This window comes from Gymnogyps californianus, chromosome 2, assembly GCF_018139145.2.
Source record: "Gymnogyps californianus isolate 813 chromosome 2, ASM1813914v2, whole genome shotgun sequence".
Classification (NCBI taxonomy): domain Eukaryota; kingdom Metazoa; phylum Chordata; class Aves; order Accipitriformes; family Cathartidae; genus Gymnogyps; species Gymnogyps californianus.
The window spans coordinates 21,748,054-21,762,985 of NC_059472.1; the positions used below are offsets into that span (position 1 = coordinate 21,748,054).

The following is a 14,932-nucleotide window of genomic DNA, read 5'->3' on the forward strand; positions in this document are numbered from 1 at the left end:
AAAAATCGGTCTCCAAGGGTTTGATAGATGGTGACAAATAACTTAGAAACAGGTGACTTTGCTAGATTTCTTAAATGATTTGTATTCTACTCTCAGTACAGATTTCACAACAAATATATGAATTAATATAATTCCTTTCTGAACCACTGATATTTGGTTTCCTTTTCCATAATATTTTTCCAGAAGTCACAGATAATTTTCTTCTGCATGGCATCTACGAAAGTGTAAAAAACCAAATGGCAAATTATTGGCTGTGTGTGTTGCTACAGACCCAGTAGCTATATGAATTTACAGCTTTGGAAGATTTGCCTCACTGTGGAATGCTGAAGTTAAAAAGCTTACATCAAAAAGTAGTGGCTTTGAATCTATGCTTCAAATGGGGCAAGAATTTGCCATAAACTGCTAACAGACTCTACACAGCCCAATAATACAAATGAAATGTTATTGAAAAAACGTTTATTTTAGGTCCTTTGATTTCAGAGTCACAGACTAGCAATACGTAAGCAGCTCTCTACTTATCTAGTCACAAGTATGCAGAAGAGTTATGTTATGGAGACACAGAGTTGCTGCTTTTTGTTCAAAGACTCAGTCCATCATACCTGCCCCAGCTGCCTGAATAACAAAACATTTTGCAGCTGAAAAGAGCTGGTGAACATTGTACTGCAATCTGCTGTTCTCATCCCAGGAATGGCAAAGTCACTTCGTTGTGATGTTAAAAAATTTGTTACACCAACATCTTGGGTTGAGAGCTGCAGGAAACTGCATGCTGACATGTTTTCCCTGAAAAATTACGTGAACATTGACATAGCTGTACTCAAGTTCTCTCTCCCTCTGTGGCAGAAATTATGCTGGGTGAACCTTATCTCTCTCTCTCTCTCTCTAGCTAGAGCTATTGGGAGTATAGACTGCCTGTACTGCAATTTTGCTAAAGGACCGATCATGCAGTGGGGAAAGAGTCTCAGGCTACAGCTTTCCCTTACAAACATATAGTCTGTTTGGCTAGAAAGGTTAGGTACAATTAACTTCTTTCATCTAGTAGTGCAGTTGGAGCAATCATTATAACCATTCTGAAACAGCTTTAAGAAACCGACCAGCACACGCACATTGAAAATGGATTCTCAATGCTTGTTATCTTTTGCACAGTTTTTGGTATTTTTACTAGAATATAGATTTTCCAAAAACGTTTCTGGCTTCCACCCCTGTGAAGGAGCTTGCACAGACTGAATTGACATGCTTTTTCATCCAGCTTTGCAAAACACTGCATTTAACTGATAATAGCTGCAATCACAGTGGAAGGCTCATAAAAACTGAAATACTGATATTTATTACAATATAATGAAAAACTAAGGAACAAATACTCATCAGGAATCAGTTTTAAAACCTACAAATTAAATTCTTTGAAGATTTTTTTGACTGAATGACACAAAAAAGAATTAGAAAGTGAATTTGAAATGAATCTTTATACCCAACAGGGGAAGGGGGACAGAGAGCATGAAAAACCATTAGGAAGAGAAAAAGTTTTGTATCTGAAGAAATCCATTACTTAAAACTACATCCTGCACTCTGTTTCTTGTATCTTCAAGTGCCTCTGCAAAATTACATCCCAGCTGTCTTTTTCTACCACAAATTCTCCTTCCTCGGTTGTGTCAACGTCCTACTTAATCAGCTCTATTTCTTCTACTGTCCTTTAGCATTCGCTTCTTTTCTTCACACGGGATGTCACTGATATCTTCCAATACATAGCAAAACACATGACCGATTCTTCTGTGCTGTCTCTGCATTCTCCTCTTTATACACTTCTCTCCCCTTGCCCCTGTGACGGATGCAGAAATTTCTCACTGGATCTCTTCCTCAACTGTTTTATTTGCCTAAGTGATGGTATGCTGTCTTCTGATTTCCTTTCCCCCTGTGCCTCTTTCCTTATTCTTACCTCTAGCCCCCTGGTCATCACTGGCTCTTTCCCCAAATCATAGAAACATGCTTTAGCATATCCCTTTAGAAAGTAACGCAGAACCTCTAGTCTTGCTCTCATCAGTTCTGCAACTACAGCCACATCTCCTTTCTCCTTTTCATCTCTGAATTAATTGAACACATTGTTTTAAGTAAATCTCTTGAGTTCTTGTTTTCCAATTACATTTCAAACCCTTTCCAAACAACTCTCTTTCCCTTTTTGCATTCAGTTGAAACTACTCCTGCCAGTCTTTAATGATTTCTTAAGATTTCAAAAGTACAGTTTTCTTCTTTGCTTTGCTACAATTAACCATGCTTTAATATGTTACTTCCTTTAGTTCCCACATTTTATCCCCTCTCAATTTTTTTTCTCTCTCTAACCTTTCATTCAAAATGTGCTCTAGTAGATTCTCATTTTCTGCCCACCCAGTTAACTGTGATGGTCCCACAGGGCTGTAGCACTGTCTCCTCTATTGCTATTCCTCAGACATCATCCCTTCATCAACAGTACATCAAAGCATTATCCTCTCTGCAATAAAAGCTCCCTCTCGTCTGCCCTGTCTCCTCCTGCCTACACTAAAACCTCTTTCTTTGGCACCTCCTTGTGAATCACCGATCTCAACTCAGTATCATTAAACTCAGTATTTCCCTCCAAAACCTCTCTTCTGCTTCTTCTCCCAGCCATGTGGATCATGCGTGTCATTCAGACCTGCTATTTGGGCAGGCCTTTTAATTCAGGCTTCATATTAGCTCCACTATTTTGTGACTTGCGCATGCTTTCTATTTCACATCTCTACCCTCTCTGTCCACCCACACAGCTAATTGTTTTGTCCACTCTCTCACCATTTCAGATGGCAGCTACTGCAGTGCTTTTCTCCAGCCCTGGCAATTTACCTACCCTAACCCCTTCCAGGATACTGTAGGAAAGATAAGTTTCATAGCCTTTCAATTTGGCTATGTCATCTTTCTCCATCATCAGTAAAAAGCTATACTCTCTTTTATCCAGTTATACATAATTCATCTTTATTTTCCAGTTCCTTATCACATTTATCTTCTCACATTCAAGACTGAAAGATCAGCTTCTGCTGCTCATCAGACTTGCCCCATCGTCCACTTGATGTATTTTTAGTAAGCACCTCATGTTTTTTCCTCATTGCTTGAAAAAAGCTCTCCAGAAACATTCCCAAAGTTATCTTACTTTCTTTCTTCAGATCTACCCTTAGTACTCTCTGTTGTCAAGATGTTCCCATCCCAGTATTGTAAGTATCTCCTGTCATGTGGAACATTTCTTAATTCTCCTGTGTTTCCCTCTCTGGACTCATATGTCATCTCATGATTTAGACTCTGTGTGCTTGGAACAGAGGTTCTATTTTTCTTCTGTATTTCAACAGCGTGTAGCACAGTGAAATCCTGCTCTGTGATTACAATTACTGTGTATTCATATGATAAAACAAAACTATCAGAATTAGTGCTTAGGACTGATATTTAGAAAAATGTTAAGGAAGGTTAAGATTAGAGCAGTCTTAAACAGATTTCCTGCAATAAAAATTATGAATGCTCACACGTTAGATCTAAGAGGGCTTTCTTTGTCCCTGATATCATCAGGGAGCTGGAATAAGAAATAATGTCAGGGAGCTGTACATAAGGAATCCTTAAAAATTACAACAGGGAAGCTTGATCCATGCTTTCTGTTTACTAATACGTATTGCCAAGAAAGAACACAATTATGTTTTCCCTGTAGGTCAAGCACATGCCAAGGTTTAGTTTTACAAGATTTAATGAAGGCAAAATCTGATGCTGCAGCTATTTTGTGCCAAAAAAGATTTATTGATTTATTGTGCTCCAGTGCTCCAAAAGCTAATGCAGTTTATTGTGCTGAGGGACTCTTTAAAATAGGCATGGGATGAATCCATGATGCATATCTGTCTTCACGGTCATTTAAGGTACATTGAACCCACCTATGATCTCAGCAGATTGAAGCCCTTAGTGTGATTATTACCATTACTCATAAAGTATCTAAGCACAGTGACATCAAGAGGTATGACGTATCCTTAACGAGCTAATTTTTGATGGTGGAGTGATTGAGAGCAGCCCCTGTGTTCCAGATTGCCCAGAGGAAAGGTTACTGCTGTTCAACTAAAGATGCACCTCTGAAGTGAAAATATATGTTGAAAATTCCCATCTGCAATATAGCTTTTCTTGATGCCCAGGATCTCAAGAACTAGATGATAATTTACTACTATTCTGTGATGGATGAACTGGCTGCTTTGGTTCTGTTGGGTCTCTCAAATACCTATTGATATGTTTAATTATTAAGTGATGCTTTGGTGATTATTTAATATTGGTGGCATGTCTGAAAACATTTTTGGAAAGCTGTAGTTGTTAATTTATCTTATAAGTATCTTATAAATTGCCAGGTATAAGGTATCTTATAAATTGCCAAACAAGCAAGCAGAAGGCACTGAATTTACAACAATGCTTAGGATCGACCCTGCCTTCAGGTTTGTCCATTGAATACACAAGTCACAGTATTTCAGTATGTTAACGATACACAACTATGTGTGTATATAAATGTATATATATACACCTATACCTGTACCTATATAGGAATCAATCTGTGCTTTTCAGTTTGCTTCTTACCCTAGAAGAATGCTCAGACAATACTAAAAGATGAGCACTTATTGTACCATGGGAAAGGAAGGTGGATATAGAGAAACTTTCCTTTTTATTCACAACTTACATACTAAAAGTGGTCAAATTGGGCAAAGTGGACAAATAATACTAGAGGCTGATTTCCATGTTGGGAGCCAAAATCTAACACAAACAAAAGTCACTGCACAGCAGTCACTTAATAATATCTTGTTTCTCTATCAAGTAGGGGCTCCTGACTTGTGCTGCTTCTTCCTGAAGGCAGAGAGCAGCTAACAAGCAGAGGAACAAGCTGGCACAGGGAACAAGAAGTTGTTTCTCAAAGAGGACTTTACTTTCTGTGAGGGACAGCATTTTGGCTGAAGACTAGCCTGAGTGAAAGCTGGAAACCAGGAACAGGGTCATGCTTTTTGAGAGGCAGGACTTCCAGATCCATTAAACTGGGAACTTAGTGGGAGCCAGGAGAGAAAAAGGTGTTTGAAACATCCTTTCCCACACTACCATTTAACAGTCCCTGCAACACCTATGCCAAGGCTGTCTAAAAGATGGCTGTTTCTAAACAACTGCTTTTGCTGAATTTTAAAATGCACTCACATGAGTGAAGGAATGATGGCACTTAATGTATAAAAGCAGTAGTATGGCTATATTGGCCCGTACCACCCCAGACTGAACATCCTGCAATTTTGATTGTCTTTTTGTATCACCTTTGCTTTGTGCATGTTCGTGTGTGTGTGTATGTACACATGTAAGTTGGCAGCAAAGGAAGAAAGTGGATTGCCATAAAGTGCTCTGTGCTTACCCTAATATATATAATCACAGTTTTACAGGCATAAGTTATCTATAGATAGTGAGAATTAGCAGGTTAAAAGAAAGTATTTTTTTCTGAGATTTTCTGCCATTCTTGTGTAGGTGAGAAGGGGTTCAAGAATATTCAGCAAATCTCAAACTCATTTTTTGCTAAGGAAGAAAGAAGGAATATTGTATTTCTCTTAATGCAAATTACATGGATTTTGCAATACAAAATGTCACTCATTTACATTAAAAGTGATGGTTCAAAGAAATTGTGGTAAAACCTATAAATCTAGAATATTATCTGATAAAACCAGAGCCAATTGTGCTGAAATGTTTCTGGACACAATACAGCAGCAGAGGTACATGACCCCTCCACAATACAGCAACGCATGACAGTTGTTCACATGAACAAAAAAACCAGGGAAGACTCTGCTTATCCATGTCAGTTGTCGATCAATATGCTGCACATTTATCAGCCTACACAAAGAGGATTACAAAAAAAAAAAAATCCAAATTCTCTTCTTTAGTACTGCCACAAATGAAAGTAAAGATGGTTTTGATATTGATGAGATATCACTCAACAAAAGATTTTTCCCTGAAATAATAATTCAAGCAGGGAATATAGCGAGGAGTCTTACAATTTCTATTGTTTATTATAGTCAAACCCAAACGCTAGTCTAAACCAATTTAAAATTTAATATGCTGTAGTTGCATGCATAATAATAAGTCAGGTTAGTGTGCTGCATCATTTGGTATGCAGAACAAGTTCACTGAAGCTGAGAGTGAAACTTGCTTAAATATGAAAGCATCATGATTGAAAGCAAAAAAAGCTGCAGAGAACATAGACAATAAGCTAAGCAAAGGGGAAAAAAAGGGAAGACAAGTAGGGTTCTGGTAGAAGAGGAAGAAAGATAGGTCTATAGAAACAGAAGTATATTTTACCTGTCATCCTCTTTCCCTTCCTCAGCTTGGTCTTCTTGAGCTTTTTCATCATGCCCTGATCCTTTGATTTCCTCCTTATCACAGTTCTCTGTCACCTCTTGCCCTTCCCCTTTTTCATTAATTTCTTGCTCCTTTGCTTTTTCCTCCTCCTCCTCTTTTTCTTCCTCCTCAGGAAATATTCCATCTTGTTCATCCCCTTCCAGCCCTCCCTCTTTTTTTCCCTCTATACCCCTTGTCCTTCTGAAGTCAACAAAAATTGAAAAAGGCATGCAAAAAGAAAAAAGAAAAGAATAAATTAAAATTAGGGTCATGGAGAAGAGCATGCATGAACTCACAAGAAAGGAAATGCAAAAGAAATGAAATAAAAACTAAAAGATGGAAGCAGTCATAAGTTAAACCATGCTGGCTAAGACTCCAGCCTACACTAGAGAACGTTGGGACGTTTTCTTAGGACAGTCTCTAAGTCCCTCTTCAAATAAAAGTTGCATGGCAATACATCACATTTAGAAATGTATACGTAACTCTATGACAGAAACAATGTGGTCCTAACAATGCTCATATAAACAGATGTTTAAACAATCTTTTCAAAAGCACCATTTCTCTCAAGGGGACAATTTTCTGAGAATTAATATAGGCTGACATTAAATTTTGCTGAGAGATGCAGGTGCGTTACACCTTCCAGGAAAAATGATCTTTCATTCCTTCTACAGCCAAAGCTCCTCTGAGTGTGCACAGGGTGCAGGCAAAGGAGATGCTGTGTTTTGCTCACAGATACACTATGTACATCTTGTTGAAGAGTAGTTCAATGGTCGTATGCCTACAGTTAAATTGGACTAGTGCAAGTATTAAATAAATTGAATTGGTCTGTGTAAGTATTAAATAAGACTTCTATAAAAGTTCAGCAGCTCTAGTTTAAAAGGAAATTAAGATGCATCTAACATTGCTGGCACAAATTTTCAAGTTAAACTGTCTTTTCAGCCATATTAAGTATTTTACAAAATGGTTTTCAGAAAGTGCAAATCTAAGTGTGTCTAAGGCTTGCTGACAGCATATGCTTGTTATTTTAGTGTATGTTAGTATAACCCAAGATGACAAAACTTGGCTAAAAACAAGTATCACGAAGACTTCAAAAAGCATTAGATGAAGAAGACATTTAAACCAGTATTTTGCAAATTCCCTGCAAATTTCAGCCTAGGCAAAATATTAATTTCAAATGCAAATATTGAAAATTGTTCAGTTACTTGAATTACATGGCTATGGCTGACACTACAGCTCCTCGTGCTTACCTGATTTTCTTGTTTCCTCTTGGACGCTCTGACTGGACGGACATGTAGCTTGTGCTGCTGAAACGTGAAGCGCTGCTTGTCCGTGACACAGCGGAGACATCACTGACATCGCTGTCTGAAGACTTATTGGAAACATTGTCTGAGCCTCGCTGAGGATCCCGTCCTGACCGATACTGTAAGAGGAAAGGGACAAAGATATAGATGTTGTCAGTGATATATTACCACAAATCAGCTATGGAGCTGGTCCCTGATGCTGTCTAAACTGCCTTTGTCACCAGACTGCCTGAATTTTTGTAATGAAGTTTTTAACTGATACAGAACACAAGTTATGTCTTGGTTTCTATTAATTTTACTCTGCTTTGCTATCCCATTCAAGTTATTAGCTCCTCAGCTTCATCCATAGAGTGACCTGTACAAAAACTTCCAGCTCTTCCAAAGGTTTCACAAACCTTAGCAAAGACATCTAAACCATCATAGAATATTCTTACCACAACTGTTTCACCAGTGCACAAAGCAAAGCAGAGAGACTTAGTGACTTGCCCATGATTACTGAGCTCATGAAAGATTGAACAGGAGACAGAATGTGCTTCATGCTATCTATAAAATACGTGTCTCTCTTGGGGCCTAGCCTATTTACAAGAACTTCTAGTTGACAAATGTTAAGATTTTTTTTTTTTTTTAAGTAAATAGATGAGATTATCAAACCAAAAGACAAAGCGATGTTGTAGCTGTGCAAACAAACCCCTCATCTTGCTGAACTGCTGGGCTGGGAAGTCTAAGAGGATGGAACAGGACTAGAGGTAATTTGTACTAACAATGTACAAATGCCTCAGAAACTAAAAAATTACAACAGTATTTGAGCTTGTTAACAGTATATTCCAAACACGGAACTGGCAGGTGACTGATGATCAGCAGTAAGCCCATACAACATAAAGCAGTGTTGTGCAGAGGTATTCATGTTAGATCTGAACAAAATATTATGGCTAATTGTTCTTGCTACACAAGTTAGCTCTAAATTAATGCTACGTCTGTGCCACTCTGCTTTGCACTATGTGCAGATATAATGAATAGCAGAAAGATGTTTTTTCCTCTCCTCTTCATATACAGACATTTCTGTGTATACAGAAATCTGATGGGTTACTATTGATAATCTTTTCAGAAAAATAGTACTGCAAGATGAATTGTCAATTATCACCAGGTAATTGTTTGGCTGACATGGAAAGAAGACAGTATGGAAAGATGTGAAGAGCCGCACAAACAGGACTGAAAGAAAACAATGGGAGAAAATAATCTGCATAATACATCAGTGACTTGTTGAACTCTTGGGGGTAGCAACATTGGACTCAGCCACCTGGAGAAAGTAATTCGTAATGTAAAGTGGCAAACCTGTGTAGTCCTGCAGAAGAGAAGGGTGTCCAGGTTTGGCTATCAAATTTGTCCCTTTTTCATAGTTTTAGGATAACTGTCTTTCATGACGTACACAGATCATTTCCTTCCGTTCTCTTGCAAGGAATGTTACACTGCAAAATATTCTGAAAGACTGTGCAGTGTCTAAATAGCATTTCAGAAGAGCATCTGAGTGCCTATTTACCATAAACAAAATTTACACTTAGAAATAGAGTAAGTTATTTTGCCCATTTTAAGACAGGGAAATGAAATAAAGACAAGAAAAAATGCTCGTGCAGGTTACACTGTACACCTGTGGCAGACAGTGACCAAGCATAGCCTGAGCTGCACGCTTATGTAAAATGGTTGCACATGCTGCAGCTGGCTTCCTGATCTGTACTACTTTACAGTATTTGTGTTCATTGACAAACCACTCAACCCTCCCCAGGCTTTAGGTGTGAGAGTGCACTTAGCCAGCCATAAACTCATAGAGTATCTCTATGATTAAAACATTTAAATGTTGTCGTAATATTTACTGACTGTTTTTATTGTTGCCATTAATATTTTTGCTTGATAAATAAGACAGTACATATTATTATTGATATATTCATTTGGGAACATAAAACCAATGATTAAACAGCTGTCCTGATCATTACAGATAATGGAACATTATACCAGAATAAAAGGATTGTTCTTTTTCAGCAACTCCTTTTAAAAGAGCAACTACTTAGCCCTTTGGAGAAGAAAAAAATAACTGTGCCTAGTGAAATGTGTATATATTGAGTCCTATCTATTCCATGCACCTAACCCTCCCCAGAATAATTCTGCATTGGAGACAAAATTATGAGTGTAGTTTGTGTTGATTTAGCCTAAAACTATCAAGACTGGGAAGTACGGCCTGGTGTACTGGGCTACCACCACGCACTATAGAAAAAGTAACGCAGAGCTGCCCTCAGGCCTCCAGTATTTGCGGAGGCTCCCAAGCAGATGCGCTTGCCATGCCGAACCCTGTGCTGCCAAGGCTGCGCTGCTAATGGCTCCCAACAGAGCTAATGTACAGCCAAGTTGTGTATGCCTATATGAAGCGCTGTTGTATTGACAGTGGCTAGTGACCTCAGGGTAGACACACTGCTGGCATTACAGACCTAATGTGGCTATCCTTTGGGGAAATAAGATAGACTGTAGTGTCAGATGTAAATCATTGATGGAATTGTTAATTACATTCCAATTAGGGGATAGATAATTACTTGTGGTGATTCATAGAATAACAGACCTCAACCTGCAGATCCCACACTGAGCTTGCCAAGCAGCCCATGGAAATGAGCCCTTCTAATCGAAATACATGCAAACAACATGAAGCAGCAAATGGTATCAGCATTGCACAAAGTTATTCTAAAGAGTCATTCTGCAGCACACTGAAAGTTTCAAAAACCTATGGTTTTGATTTTGTCTGTTTCATTTCCACATCTGGAGAACATTAGTTCTTAAGATACATTTTTTGTAGCAATGTGCTGTATATAACAAATCAGACATTTTCATAAATAAGACAACCTTATTGTATTTTTTTTTAAAGCTAATGCAATAGTAATAATCTAGAGATATAAGGTGAAGACTGAGAATTGCTATGGGAAGAAAAGCAACTTAAAGGTAAATAATTTCAGAAATATAATGTGAAAAAAGATCATCAGACCATTACCTTGTCTCTTTTTTCTCAGTTGTTTGTAAAGGTACTTCCCATCAAATGTTTTCAATTGGGTCAGATGGCACAGAAATGTTATGTGACCCTTACTATTTCAGGATGTTTTAGACTTGAAATTGGGAAAGTTAATTGATTCTTTCATTAAATCTGAATGTCTTAATATACAGTATTTGTTTTTAAAAGTTTTATTTACACATTGGCTGAGTTACAGTCTCAGCATCTGCTAGCTGCCCACCAAAGTAACATCTAGAAACTGAAACTAAATTGTCTTTCTTGCTGGACAAAGCTCAGATACCTCATATTCATCTGTTAACTCTGCTCCAAATTGCTCTTTATCCTGCTGCTAAGGTCTAGTTTTGACCTTATATCTGACTTAATTTCGTTTAGGAAATGGATAGTAATAGTAAGTGTATTGCATGTTAGCGTTTCAGTAACTGCAGCACAGAAGACAAAAGGAAACATACTGCTTGTCCTACAGAAGCCATGCTGGCATTTCAGTTTTACATTTGTTTCTTAAATTGCAATTCTATATAAGGCAGTTTCTGAAGTGCTCCTTTGCTTTCTGCCTCAAAAGTAAAATGGGACTTCCATTGTGCGAATATTGATTTTTAAAAAATATTCAGTTCTTTCATGTCGTATACTCTGACTGTAAAATGCAACCATTTTTGCACAATTTTGCACTATTCTTTCTTCGGTTTTTGTGTGGCTAAAGTTGCCCCAAGGCATTACGTCTTCATATATTTCATATACTTCCTTGTTTTCTTCCTCCAAATTTCACTTACTTTTTTTTTCTGAATGTCACCAACTGTATGATAAGATCAACTATTAGACTGAAAAGGTCGTTATTAACCAAGTGCCATCCACCCGTTATATCTGAAACACTGCTACCATTTCCCATCCCTCTCCACTGCTGTCCCTACGTACCACGCTGTAGGAGGTTGCACCATCTGAATGCACACTGCTGGGGAACTGCAGCCCCTGTGGCTGGATCCTGGCTGTAGCATGGCCACAGGTTTGGATCATCAGATCCAGCAACTACCCTGTATGCTCCAATTTCCCTCAGAAGAAGACATGGGCACAAGGACGGTAAGGGAGCCTCCTGTGCACTGATAGCTCCCCTGGTTTGGACAATCAGGAGGTCCAGACTGTGGTGAAGTGTACCTGCCTACTACCTGGGTTAATTAAATACTGTTTCTTTTAATTTTTTTTAATTTTTTTTATTTTTTAAATAACAGCCACTGCAGTAGGAAAATTATCTCCTGACATGTCTCTTTCATTGGAATAAGGTTAAATTTTCATTTCCAACCCAATCAAGACTCATATAATATAGGCAGCACTCTGGACTTTATGACTCATAAAGCGGTAAGAGTACCCAGCTTCTTCAAGCTGTTTCAACAATAGGAAGTCTGCTGCAAGCCGAGGGGTTAATTAAAAGTCGCTTTTGTATTTTTAATAGTAAGATGATTTTGTCCTATTTTGCTGTGTTGAAGAATGGGCTAAATTTCATTATTACAGATTCTATCAAAAAAGTTTTAAAGTTTCTAAAAGCCCTTTCCTCTGCATTAGTAAAATACTCAGCTAGAGACTTTAACAAAGTGACAGTTAGGTGTTTGTGCCAATACCTTGTAACTGCAATAGATTACTTTCCTGTAGTGATGAATTCAAGATTATTAAAGATGAAATCAAGATTATTAAAGATGAAGAACAAATACCTGCCCTGCTTCTTAATACAACAACTTCTGCAAACATTTTGACCTCTTTGTGAACTACCACTATATGACTGACAGGCCACATAGAGCTACAACTGCTCTGATACTTATTTCTTGAAAGAAACTGTTTGGGAACTTCTAATTCAAAGGCAGTTTTAAAGTGTTTCATATTGCTTTAATCTATTGTTACCAGTCTTCCATCTTGGACTATACAGTCATGCAGTTGTCCAGGCAATTGAAATTGTCAGTGATTTCCAACCGTCTTTCTATTTTATTATCTTTTTTTTTCTTTTTTATAGTCTACTAATCAGTTTTTATTTGCTAGCATTTTCATAGGAACATGCAAATCTGGTCAATGTTTTTCCTGATCAAAATGCTGGGAAGATGTTTCAGACAATTGTCCATTGTGCTACTACAAGAAGATTAAAGAACCATTCTGGACTGTTTCAATAGTTCTTTGCCTCGCTGCAAAAGCTCTCGAGCAGCCAGAGCACAGCAATTGTATGAAATGTTCTGTAATTTCAACTGTAGCTTTCGGTGCAAGTTCACAGCCTCTAAAGGCATTGCAAATTTCAGTTACCACAACATCATTTGAACATGAATGTTATTGGATTGTTTGATTTTTTCTAAAACCTTTGTTAATGGCTGCCTAATGAAGTCTGCCATTAAAAATAAAACCAAATACTTACTAATATTTACAACGATAGCATTACCTTTATATAAAGCAAAAGTTTCTAAGTCATTTTTACCAAATACTATATACAAATAAATACGTAGAGAGAATACATGTTTATCTGTAGCTTGCATACACACAAACCCAAGATGAAGGCTATGATGAATCTGCCCTTGCATGTGACTCATACTTAGCCAACTCAATAATCTGGGTTTACATTTGTCACTCCTGTCAGGCTCCATCAAGGCAACTGAGGTATGACTAGCCAGGTCAGACTCTGCCAGCCCTGCTTTAGCTATCAGCTGCACATGGCATCCCTCAGCCCCTTGGGAGATTTAAGGACTGACCAGGGAGGTTAATTCTTGCACTGCTCTGCTATTAGGTATATAATAAGCTCCACAGTTGCCTTCAGCTTCTTAATTGCACAACTGGCTGCAACCAGTTCTAGCTCAGTCTCATCCTTGGCTGCTGATCCTGACTTCTGCTTTGTAGTCCTGGATCCTATCCTATCCTGTCTTCTTCCTTTTTATTCCTAATTCTTGGATCCCGCTTTCTTAGCCCTATATTTTGCTTCTGATGAGTCCCATTGGCACTGTTCCAACCCTGTTCTCCCTTCAGCCAGTTCTTGCTTTGCATTAGGCACCCCTTGATCTCCTGACCCTAGCCCTACTGTGCCTCTCTTGGCATTCTTGTCTTGCATTAGCATAAAAGAAAGAGCTACACATGGTGTTGCTACTTCTGAGCAGTACGGTGCCTGAACCAGTAAATCTAGCTGGATGTACAGTCGTTCCCTGTACATCCATTCCTTACCCCCATTCCTTAGCCAAAATCATTTTTTCCCATTATTCAGAACATTCCAATCTACTTCTACCTTGAATAAGAACTGACTGGAACCTGATTTGCAACACCCACCTTCTAAACAATCTTAATCTCCAATAAAGTTAGGCCACCAATTGAAACATGTTGGTAAAAAGGAACATCCATATTTCTATTGAACATGTGAAAAAAACCTACTTCAAAAGTTCTCACATCTTTCCCTTAGTGGTTTGGTGCCATCTATTTATCAATTTCACTAACCTGTGCTCACGTATGCAGTCTTACAAAGGAGCTCCTAAAACCTGATTTCACTATGGGACTAAGCAATGTTGCAAACAGCATCCTACTGCTAAATTAGTAAAAGCAAACTGAACAATGAAAAAGATCAAGCAAGTCAGCAGTGGGCCGTGGCAGCAAAGAAAGGCGGCCTTGGTTGTATTGACTGGAACACAACCAGTAGATCAAGGGGAGTGATTATTCCCCTTTATTCAGCAGTCATTAGCCCACGTCTAGAATATTGTATCCAGTTTTGAGACCCAAAGTGTAACAATGACATTGATAAACTAGAATGAGTTTATTGGAGGGCCACCGAGATGGCTGGGGCTAGAGCATTTGCCCTGTGAGGAGAGGCTGGGGGAGCTGGGCTTGTTCTGCCTGGAGAAGTGATGGCTTTGGGAGTACCTAACAGCAGCCTGCCAGGTCATACAGGGAGGATGTCAAAAAGACAGAGCCAAGCGATTCACAGCAGCTCTGACCGGTATAAGAAGGCACATTTTTACCATAGGTACAGTGAAGCAGTAGATCAAGTTGCCCAGAGAAGTTGTGCAGTTTTCATCCTTGAACGCTTTCAAGACCTGACCGGATAAAGCCCTGAGCAACCTGTACTGATCTCACAGCTGTCCCTGCTTTAAGCTAGGGGTTGGACTAGACAGCTCCTGAGGTCCCCTCCAACCCAAATTACTCTGTCATCCTATGGGTCAAGGTGATCCAGGAGCTGAAGAAACTGCAAGGGCAGCAGTAATGCAGAAGC

General features: G+C 38.6%; 1 protein-coding gene across 39 annotated transcripts in view; it reads right to left on the minus strand.

The window, feature by feature from the left end:
- RIMS2 (regulating synaptic membrane exocytosis 2) overlaps positions 1-14,932 on the minus strand; it is a 487,486-nt gene that overhangs the window by 65,865 nt on the left and 406,689 nt on the right. For 16 of the 39 annotated variants that reach the window (XM_050891104.1, XM_050891103.1, XM_050891109.1 and 13 more), the window contains one exon: positions 7,620-7,792. The exons of 22 other annotated variants lie outside the window; for them this stretch is intronic. In XM_050891104.1, coding sequence (XP_050747061.1) covers positions 7,620-7,792 — 173 coding nt within the window. Of the gene's footprint in view, positions 1-6,333; positions 6,574-7,619; positions 7,793-14,932 lie in introns of all 39 variants that reach the window. One more of the 39 variants, XM_050891100.1, reaches the window with a different exon arrangement.